This window comes from Berghia stephanieae, chromosome 3 (assembly GCF_034508935.2).
Source record: "Berghia stephanieae isolate SIO BIC M18660-M18661 chromosome 3, UCSD_Bste_1.3, whole genome shotgun sequence".
Classification (NCBI taxonomy): Eukaryota; Metazoa; Mollusca; class Gastropoda; order Nudibranchia; family Aeolidiidae; genus Berghia; species Berghia stephanieae.
Window position 1 is genome coordinate 105,177,203 of NC_088362.1, and position 10,804 is coordinate 105,188,006.

The 10,804-nt window shown below is 32.8% G+C and overlaps 1 protein-coding gene and 1 pseudogene across 2 annotated transcripts in view; one reads left to right on the forward strand and one right to left on the reverse strand.

Annotated features, from left to right (window-relative positions):
• The window catches only part of LOC144966934 (required for meiotic nuclear division protein 1 homolog), a 15,848-nt pseudogene extending 15,454 nt beyond the window's left edge, over positions 1 to 394 (forward strand). The window contains exon 10 of the transcript XR_013644295.1: positions 341 to 394. The product of XR_013644295.1 is annotated as a required for meiotic nuclear division protein 1 homolog (transcript). The remainder of the gene's footprint in view (positions 1 to 340) is intronic.
• Positions 395 to 1,080: 686 nt separating this feature from the next.
• LOC144966935 (TBCC domain-containing protein 1-like) lies at positions 1,081 to 9,400 on the reverse strand. The gene is made up of 5 exons (XM_078903629.1): positions 9,321 to 9,400; positions 5,887 to 5,999; positions 5,143 to 5,204; positions 3,294 to 3,356; positions 1,081 to 1,189 (listed from the first exon to the last, which is right to left on the reverse strand). The coding sequence occupies exons 2-5, from the start codon at positions 5,977 to 5,979 to the stop codon at positions 1,081 to 1,083; spliced, it is 327 nt and encodes a 108-aa protein (XP_078759755.1). The 5' UTR covers positions 5,980 to 5,999; positions 9,321 to 9,400.
• Between the last annotated feature and the right edge of the window lie 1,404 nt (positions 9,401 to 10,804).

The window sequence follows — 10,804 nt, forward strand, 5'->3', positions numbered from 1 at the left end:
CTATAATATCTGCATTGAAACCTCAAATTTATATCAATAAAGATTAAAATTGTCAATTCAATAAAGCAGGTAATATTATTGAATATATTGCTAATTAAGTTCACCTGTCTTATTGCTTATTTAGTTTTATTATTTTATCAATTTTCTTTAACTCCCGATAGCTTTTTAAAGCTTATTTCATTGCTAGGGATTGTGATTAGCAAGTGTAGATCAGATGACTTTCAAGGCGCTGACATTCACTGCTGGATGCAGGTTATATGCAGTATAAAAGTGACTTTCAAAGATCAACGTTTTGTAGGTATCTGTAACATAATATTATGTGACCCATGTGCCATTCTAGTTTTATGTCAAAATGAACCAAGATGAAAGAAACTTGAGTTTAACGTTAAAATGATAAGAATTAAATAATTTAATTTTTTTTTTTTTAATTTTGAGGCATTTAATTCTATCTCAAATTTCATAAGTGAAGCTTATAAATCAATTGTAATCATTGGTTTCAAACGATATGTTTGGACATGGTTGGTCTCATTTAAGTAAATAATATCAGCTGATTTAGTCATAAATATAATCATCAAGCTTGTCATTTTCCATCAAATAAATTGAGAAGTATGAATATCAAATGAAATCAGAAAAAACCTTGAGCATTTATTAAGTGCAATATCCACTAAACATGCTCAAAGCACTTTACAAGGGGTCTAAAGCCAAGAGCAACACTTACCATGTAAGACGAGACATGACGCCTCTTAGGTGATATTATTTATTTTTTTCTGACAGAGACAACACTGTTAACAACTAGGTGCTCATTTACACCTGTGTACAGTGAGATAATGTGAATAAAGAGCCTTCTCCAAGGACTCAACTATGAGCCACTCAGAGCGGAACTTGAACCCTGGACCTTCCTGTCTGAAGGTGAGTACCACAAGACCATATAGCTGCACAACAGAGCAAGGTCCCTTGTAAAATGATATGCTACACTAAGTTTTGTGACAGGAACTAGCATCCACAAACCTTATTCTCTCCATCAAATCTCTATGACTTAAATCTGCTTCACCATAAAGCATGTAGACACAAACTTAGTAACTACTTACTCCTCTCCTGTTTTTCTGGAATAGTGGACATAATCTCATCATTCTCAATGCACTCAATTGGTGATGGATTTTCTGTGAAAAACTTGCAAGTGTGAAAGTACCTGGATACAAAAAAAAATGGAGATACACTGGTATGATGAATCAGCAAAATGATGCAGACTTTATAATCCCTGGCTTTTCTGTGTTCCTAATAGAAAAACTCTGCCGTGGCAGTTACAAAACATATTTTCTTTATTTTGGATGGAAAACTTTTTTACTTCATGTATCAAGAGATTAAGGAGACACAAAAATTTGTCAAAAGACCTTAAATCCAAAAATTCAAAAAGTCTTGGGCTTAAAACTTTTAGATCAATTGTGGATCAGATTCATCTGTTGATATATATAGTTTTCTGGCCATAATTTAAAAAAAAGATGTTTTGTTAATGTTCATCAGTATTCATGTTTTTTTCAACAATTACTATCTTATTCTTCCCGTTTGACATCAAAATTTATAACCAAATTAATGGCAGAAATAATTATTATATGGGTATATCCATGGAAAAGTTTGACACCCCAGTAGAGAAAATAATAAAAGAGGCTGTAGAAAGCACTTTTACCAGAACAATTTTTAAAAAAAGACTTACTACTACTTACTTACTTAGATGCCTTTTGCGTCTCGACCGAAAGATCGGGTCGCCTTGGCTGTTTCCAGTATTTCCTGAGTGAGGTGTCTCCAATATTGCCGGTCCTCTGCTAGGGTTCTCAGATTTTCAAGGTCCCCTGCCGTTATGAGACTAATGCTTTGTCCAAGTGTTGTGAGGTTTTTGTTTAGGATCACAGGGAGTGTTGTGATCGGTCTTCCTCTGAAAAGGTTCCCGTGTTTTTGGAAATATCCCGACATGGCTTGGTTAGCTGGTATGTTTTTGTCCCTGCGTAGTATGTGACCGAAAAGTTGCCATCGTTGTTGTAAAATGTCAAGGGAGATTGGTCTTTCTTTTGTGATCTTATAGAGTGATTCATTTGAGATCTTTTTTGGGTATTTGATGTCCAGTACCCTTCTTAGCTGTGTGCGATGGAAGGCATCCAGATGTTCTTCTTCGGATTTTGTCAACGCCCAAGTGCCGCAGTTATACAGAAGTACCGGTTTTACAAGAGCACGGTACAGTTTCAGTTTGGTTTTTCTCTTTATTTTGTCACCTCTAATCCATACATTGGTGAGTTTACTAAGTGCGGCGTTTGATAGCTGTTTTCTTCTTTGTACATCCTCGGTGTCTCCAATTAGTGAGCCGACTTTCTTTGTTCTTTTCCATTCCTCTTTGTTCCTCGATATTGTTGTAAATTCGGTTTTATTGGCATTGACTTGGAGGTTATATTTCATGAGGGTATTTTGTATGATGTCTATATTTGCTGGTGTTGATCCAATAAAATCTACATCATCTGCATAGGCGATTTCTCTTGGGATTGCATTCTCAAAAAAGACTTAACACTTGCTAAATAATTTAAGAGGCTCCGGGGAGCAAGAAGTTGTATAAAAACATTTTTGTGTATTGAATCATATACCATTTTCAAGATGAAAACGGCTATTTTTAGAGTCTCTTACATCATGAGCAGACAATAATTAAACAGCTGTAACTTTCCTGTGTGTAAATCTTTCAGTTCATAAAGTATCCAGTTCGTTAACATTTCCATCCGTCTGATGCAAGACAAGGAGATTTTTGTTATTCTAATTGATTTTGCAAATAGCCATATACAAGTCTTAATCAATTTCTTTCGATCCCTAAGAATTACGACACTATTTCCAACTGAAAAGGAAGCCTGAAATGCAGATTTTTCATTCAGTCGAATTTTAGGGCGAAAGTTTAGATTTTTTAGCATCATATTTTGTCAGCTTTCATATTTTTGTTGCTTTTCACTTTGATTTTTTTTTTGGGGGGTGGAGGGGGGGGTGGGGGGGGGGTTTAAACGCTCATGTGAATGCCTGCTGTATAGAGAGGGGGAGAACTAAAGGGTTGGGGTGTGAGTGAATAGATTTCCATCAAAGATGTAACAAGTTTGCTATGTTGATATAAAAATAATTAACGCTATTGAGATGAAATTATGCTTTAAAAATTATCAATATGATTTCCTCCTTTGAAAAAAAACATCTCATTAAAAACCAGTAATGTAACTATAAATAAATAGTTACAGACCATTTTAAAAACATAAGAAAAAAACCAAAAAACTCACATCCATGCTAGATCCTCAGATAGATGAAGCTTGTTGCAAGCAATGTGTTGCCATACAGAATAGCTTGTAAAATGGGAGAAACAATTTGAAGATAATGAAATGATAGTACTCATCGACCTTACAACATAACATGAGATTGGTCAACTTTTGTGACAATCTAATATAAATATACAGAATACAAATTGTCCCTCACATTTTTTGTGGCCGAGACGATTCGTTTCTGTGTCTCTTTACATGTCCTCAGTCGGCGTAATCCTTATTAAGGATTACGCCGACTGAGGACGTGTAAAGAGATACAGAAACGAATCGTCTCGGCCACAAAAAATGTGAGTGACAATTTGTATTCTATATTAGCTCTAACCATCATTATCGAGCACTTTCGTACCTACGAGTACCCACCAACACTCATAAATAATATAAATATATATGTATTTTGTGTTTACTTGAGAAAGGCCAAAGGCTGAAACGTTATTTTGTGTTGTTAATTCATGAGTCAGATCTACTCCCTTTATCTTAATGACCAACTTTTGTAAGAGTAACAATATTCCTCACCATCTGACAGGGAAACCCAATGGTTCAATTGAAAGAGAACTTGCCTTGCAAGCAAAAGACCCATATAATGTTAAGTGTAGCCTAGATTTTTTCTCTCTGAATCCCTGTTCACCCAGCAGTGATTGGGCTGCTGAGTCTGTCAGACCTGGCAGAAGGTACTTTACAATAGACTAGCATCCTCTCCCAAGGGTTGCAAGTAATTGTTACTATCCATTTAATGCTATCAAAACCCGAATAAACCTGGCTTCATGATCCTTATGGCTCTGAAGGCCTACTTCTTTGCAACCTGGTTAATCTTATTTATCTTATAAGATCATCAAATAAAAGCATTATAACACCATAAAATCAACACGTGATTTAATTATGTTATCTAGGATATATTTAAATAGTGGAGTTTTTAAATAAGTACTTCCTAAAGCTAACTGCTCAAATTAACAGTAGTAATTGATCACTTGTCAACTAGACGGTCTTAAAACATGTATATAATAATAATAATAATAATAATAATAATAATAATAATAATGATAATAATAATAATAATAATAATAATAATAATAATAATAATAATAATAATAATGATAATAATAATAATAATAATAATAATAATAATAATAATAATAATAATAATAATAATAATAATAATAATAATAAATCTTTGTTGCATCCCAAAAAGGAATTTTTTTTGTATTGCAGACAAATAAGGTCCAGATTAACAGGTTTTTCTCAAATAAGAAATGAATGAGTTATGTGAAGAAAAATAAATCAAAAGTCTTATTGGTGAGCTTTTGGTCTAATGTCTTAAATAAATAAATATGAATAAATAAAATTGATAGAGCACCTATCGCCACTGAACGTAGCATGTGATATTCTCAATTTAAAGAAAAATAAATGTTACAATTGCAGCTCTATTAATTATTGCTGATCCTATGGAATATGATGTATGTGGTTTTGAAACAATAAGGAAATATTAGTTTAAAATATTTTGTCTTTAGTCCAGACATGACGCTTTCAATAGTATGTGAACTTCTGGTATCAGAGAGAGAATTCCAGACTGATGGTGTCGCAAAGTAAAATTTTGCTTTTTAGTCATTTTCCTATCTAGAGGAATTGATAGCACTTAAATTTGAAATTGAAATTGTAATGAAGGGCTGGACCAGATCTGACATAGAATCATTATTTGTAAAAAAAATTTTTTATAGCAAATCAAAAATAAATAAATAAAAAAAAACATTTGGGGCGTAACATAAAAATAAAATATCTCAATTTGATACCTAAGGGTATCAACACACTTCATTACCTTAGAAACGGAAAGCCAGCACTTCCTTTATTCTTGGAATATATGACAATCTTTCGAATATTCTACAATTAAAAAAAAAGGAAATGGTAAAATTTAAATTGTCTAACTTAATTTTTTTAAAAACAAACAAAAAAACAATTTATTTTTCTCTTGCTTTTGCTTTTTTTAAAATTAGATCAGTTGTTTCTAGCCCACACTTCATGATAAAGTAACAATCCTAATTGTTTCATATATGCAACTGTTTTACCACTTATGAATAAGTATCCCTATGTAACTCTCATTGCATTCTTCTGAACCTTTACCATTTTTTTTCTAATTGTTACAATGTGGATTCCAAACTGGACAACCATTATGTTATAACCAAAAGACATTTTTATAAAAATGATTCATTCATTAACGGTTTTTCATGTGTCATATTAAACAATGAGACAGAATGTAGAAATTCATCAACAATAACAGCACATATTTCTTTTTTCAAATATCATGGGAATTTTTTAAAAAATCACCATTGAGATTATTAAAAAATGTTCAGTGTTGATTTTGAGAGAAATAAGAGAAGTCATTACAGAACCACAGGGAGGATACGAGAGGATCCACATAGCTGATCGATGAGACTTGATTGAGTGGAGAAATAGTAACTGACAAGTGGAGATGTGATGTGGCCAAACACAACTACTATGATAAAAAAAAATAAAGGTAAAAACCCCTAAACAATTTCCTCTTTTATTTACGAGGAATACTTACAGTTGTGTTGAGACGTGGGTGAGGAGCAACCGGGATTGTACCGTAGCTGAACGGTTCAGCTTTCACCCACACGGACACAGATTTCCCAGACATGGTGATGATGTCTTTCACGTCTGTATAAAAATCAAATCTGGCATTTTATTGAAATATCATTAATTTGCTTTCCACAAAAAGATATGTTCAAAAGCAGCTGTGTTTGCAAGAGTGAATGGAGTTAAAAGGTGGGGTTGGTGAGGGCAGCTAGTCTCTTTAAGGATTCATGGATAGGAATTGATTATCTAAAAGAAAATACTGACCGAAACTCTTTATAAAGCAGTTTATGTAGAGTCGTACTACTAAATCTGTAGAGGTCATATTACTAAATCTGTACAAAAATCCTTGTTTGGGAACATTCAACCTAAATAATTCTGTAAGGCATACAATAACTTATTAGCCACTAAACATGTTGAGAGAGCTGGAAACGTACTACATGTGTAATCGTCTGCCCTTCCCTTCTGCATATAGCGCAGAAACGACACTGCCGTACCTTTCAATTAATTAATTATACAAAGCACACTCAACCCCTCGTCTGTATTCTTCCTGTTTTCTTTGTGTACCGAATAAAAGCCAAGATTTTTTATTTAATATTTTCATTCCAAGTAATTATTTTTTTGTTTTCAATGGACATTAATGAGATAACGATAATGATGATGATAATGACGTTGATGATGACATGGCGATGACGATGAAGATGAGAATGATGGTGACGATGATGATGGTGATCATGGTGGGGTTGATGATGATGCTGATGATGATGGTGGTGGTGGTGGTGGAATTTCTATCATCATCATCATCATCATTAATACAGTAACAGGAATACTGATAATAATAACAATAACGCTGATCATCAGAAAAACAACAGCACAGATGATGATGATGATGATGATGATGATGATGACAATAATAATAATAATAATAATAATAATAATAATAATAATAATAATAATAATAATAATAATAATAATAATTTATAATAACAACAATAATAATAATAATAATAATAATAATATAATAATAATAATAATAATAATAATAATAATAATAATAATAATAATAATAATAATAATAATAATAATAATAATAATAATAATAATAATAATAATAATAATAATAATATAATAATAATAATAATAATAATAATAATAATAATAATAATAATTTAAAAAAAAAAAATAATAATATTGATGATGATGATGATGATGATGATGATGATGATGATGATGTATTGTGTATGTGTGTAGAGATGGTATGTGAGTTTGTGTGTGTATCAAAAATATTAATACGTAATATTTAATTTAATATTTAATAATAAGTCAATATAAAAGAGAAATGGTTGACATCTATGAGAAAGAAATAACGAATACTAATACTAAGAATAAATCTTAAATTGGAGTAACCTGAATGATGATCAGTTTTTATTTAATCTTATTATCAATTTTCGTTATTAAAATGAAGTATTTATTGCAGTTAATCCTTCTGCCTCCTACGTACTAACTACTAATAAACTAGGTTTTCTCTCTCCAACATGCCATCAATTTTTTCATGGCTATAGCGCTGTATATGGCACGAATCAGTCTCAGCTACCTCGTCGCTCAGCCAGTGATAACTTAAGGCTGGCTGAGTGCTCTCTCCTGTAATTTATTTCCTCACTGAAGTACACCCCCAATTGCTAATTGCTCACAAAAAAAGGTAGGAGCTGCCAGATATTCCCAGCAAGCGACCAGCATGCTGTTGGTCCCTCAGTGATTAAGCCTAATCTGTGACGACCACATAGGCAAAATTTGTCACAGTTTTCACTGCCTATACATTCAGATAATTGAGTGAATCAGCTCTCTAATATTTCATTTATCTGGCAAGATTGAATGAGCTGCTTTATTTGACTTTATTTCCTACGAATTTCTTTTCTTCTTCCTCTTCATTCTCCCTCATATTGTCTCCATGTTTGAAAGTCTAATTGGTAATGGAAAGCCATTGTCTTTTCAACTCTGTCAGGGGCCCATACAGTTTAGTCCAAAATCCTCTCGTGCTGTTGCAAACCTTGGGCAGGTCTGGAGTAATATGATGGGCACCTTCTTCTCCTTCATCACAATCACTCATGTATTGTCTTTTTCTCCAATTTTGAAAATATTGTGCATGTGGTGATTCAGGCAATTTATGTCAAATCATAGTCTAAAAATTGTGACCAGATCTTTTCAATTTAAAAGTTTGATTGGATCACTTTTATTAACGCTCAAAATTTTCCTTTAAATCATACGTAGCCTTTGCTGTTTTTACATATTTTGTGGATTTCTCTCTTTCCCACCAAATGCAAATTCTTTGTTGAGGACTAAACAGAGGGAAGGAGGTGGCATGCCTATGTAATTGATTGTTTAATCATTGTAAACATAACTTTGAAGGACCTTTGTGTCCCGTTTCATGGTGGAATACAAAGCCCTATATATAACATTGTGATGCTTCACGATCAGGCAAAAGTAATAAGCTTTGGTCACATTTAGTACCATGGGATTTTTTCTGCAAATTTTATGGGATTACCAAGGAAAGGATTCGGCAGTAAACGTTTCATTTTCACAATTCATGGGCACGACAGAATACCAAATGATTAAGACTATAACTATTATGGAGACAATTTTTAAAAATAAATTTCAATATCTTTGAGGTTGAAACTTAACATAGCATTAAAGAGTGAGTGGAAAAGTGTTTAAAAAATAACCAGAAAGTTTCTTGAAGGGAGATCTCTCCAAAATGGTGGGTCCAGAAAATTGAAACTGTCTAGGTCGACATTATTATAATAATTATAAGTAATATAATTGCTTCTGCCCCTCTCCAACCCTTTAACTGTTATTAGAATTAGAGGCTAGAATGAGTAAAAATTGAAAGAAAAGTTAATGCCAAAATCATAGATGTAGTTAAGGAGAATGAATTTGACGTTCTAAAGACTGGATAATTTAATGGAATAAATTTTGTGTAAGAGGAACAGTGTAAGTCTGTATCTAGTAACTGGAAACTAGACTAGATAGCTAGACGTCTAGACGAGTCAGTCTAGGCCTCGGTGCCAATTGCAGGTCTGATAACCAAACACAATTATCATTAAAGGCTTGATTTAACATTGTTCTAATGGACAATATTTTGCATTGGTGTGATGGTGTTTCCATTACAACAACAAGCCCATGACGATTTGGGTTATCAATCCTGCAAATAAGTAATGGCGTGTAAGTAAAAGTAAAGTGAACGATTTTTGTGGAGAGTGATGTCAACAATATCAAATTCTGAGAAATATCATTAACACTCGATAACATGAACTGAGGCGATGTGAACGTGCGTTTCGGATGCAACATAATAAAATAAGAAAAATATGCACAGAAATTTTGTTCAACTCTATTGTTCTTGATGCAAACCTCGTTAAAACTTTGACCATATAAAAGGATGAGGGATGCTTGTCACCAGTGAAAACAAATTTCAACCCTTTTGCCTGGCATACCGTTACCTAGTAGTGCCAGATAAGCACAGATAATTAGAGCAATATCTTTTATTTTCAAAGAAGGTCGAAACCATAATGTTGTTTTCCTCTATAACACATCTTCGCTTCTTGTGTTTCATAACGACAATTTATGTAAAATATCTGAAGAAAAAACCCAACGAAATATTGATGGATTGAAATAATATTAATATTACGGGAGCATTATAGTCCCTTTTTTGAATCCATTTATCCAATTTGCTAAACCTATGACTCAAATTGTTTCCATATTCTAAATTCGTAATTGACTACACTGAACTATTGGACTGTGGTTACAAGGAAAGGATTAAAATGCCAAATGTGAGAAATGGAGAGAGAATTGTGAGATTGGTGAAAGAAATTAAATGAAATTCGGATAAACCAGGCTGGCATGATTTTTCTTTATTTACAAACAGACATAGGAAACAGGATGGAGCTATGAGTTGGCAGAAAGTCCTTGATTGAATAATATATATTTTTAAAGGCTACGCTTATTTGTACTAGAAAACGGTAAGGGCTGCCTGAAGCCGGTGATCGTAAAATACTAACGAAAGAGTGAAAATGGAAAGGAACAAAACAGACAATGACATGTATTACAGTTACCAGCTTGGCGTTTCTAATCCATTTTAAGTTCATTGGACCTAAAAATTGGATTTGACATTTTATTGAATATCACTCAATTTTTGTTTTTTGTTTTGTTTGACCAATTATTATAGTAAACAAAAAATAAACAGAGAAAAAAAATTAAGAGGGGGGGGGGGTGATCTGTAGTCAATTTTAGTTATAAAAAATGGTTCGGTAAAAAAATTGAGCTTTTATACAGCTTAATATCCACTATACGTGCTCAAAGCGCTTTACAACAGGTCCCTGTCCAACAGCAACATTAACATTTAGGACAAGACAGGACGCCTGTAAGGCGGTATTATCTTTCTTTTTTTTTTCTTTTTTTTTGGACACAGACAACGCTCATTTTACACCTGAGTACGATGAGAGAATGCGAGTAAAGAGCCTTTTCAAAGGACTCAACTATGCGCCGAGTGAGGCTCAAACCCAGGACCTTCCGATTCGAAAGCGAGTGTCATACCACAAGACCACATAGTTTTTTTTTTAAAATGTTTCGGCCAAATTGGACTAGTCAACTTTTTAAGTTGTTTCATTATTCTAGAATCCAAAAATATGAATATTGCAAGTTTTCAATGAAAACGTGTTTTTGATGCAGTTTTATAAAGGAAGTATCCACGTTTTATTTTCTAAAGGTCTATATTGTCAAATGTTTGGGTCTTGACAACAGCTATTCCTATCATGGCGAATATCGATGTAAAGCTTAGCTATTTCTCTTTTTCAATCTGGCAACATCGACATCCTGATTATAAACGAAGTGGTTAT

Excerpts from the sequence above, each read along its gene's own strand:
- LOC144966935 (XM_078903629.1), bottom strand. The coding sequence starts at position 5,979 with ATGTCTGGGAAATCTGTGTCCGTGTGGGTGAAAGCTGAACCGTTCAGC. Across the intron at positions 3,357-5,142 it reads GCTGGCTTTCCGTTTCTAAG|CTATTCTGTATGGCAACACA; the intron begins GTAATGAAGTGT and ends CCATTTTACAAG. Across the intron at positions 1,190-3,293 it reads TCTGAGGATCTAGCATGGAT|GTACTTTCACACTTGCAAGT; the intron begins GTGAGTTTTTTG and ends TTTTGTATCCAG.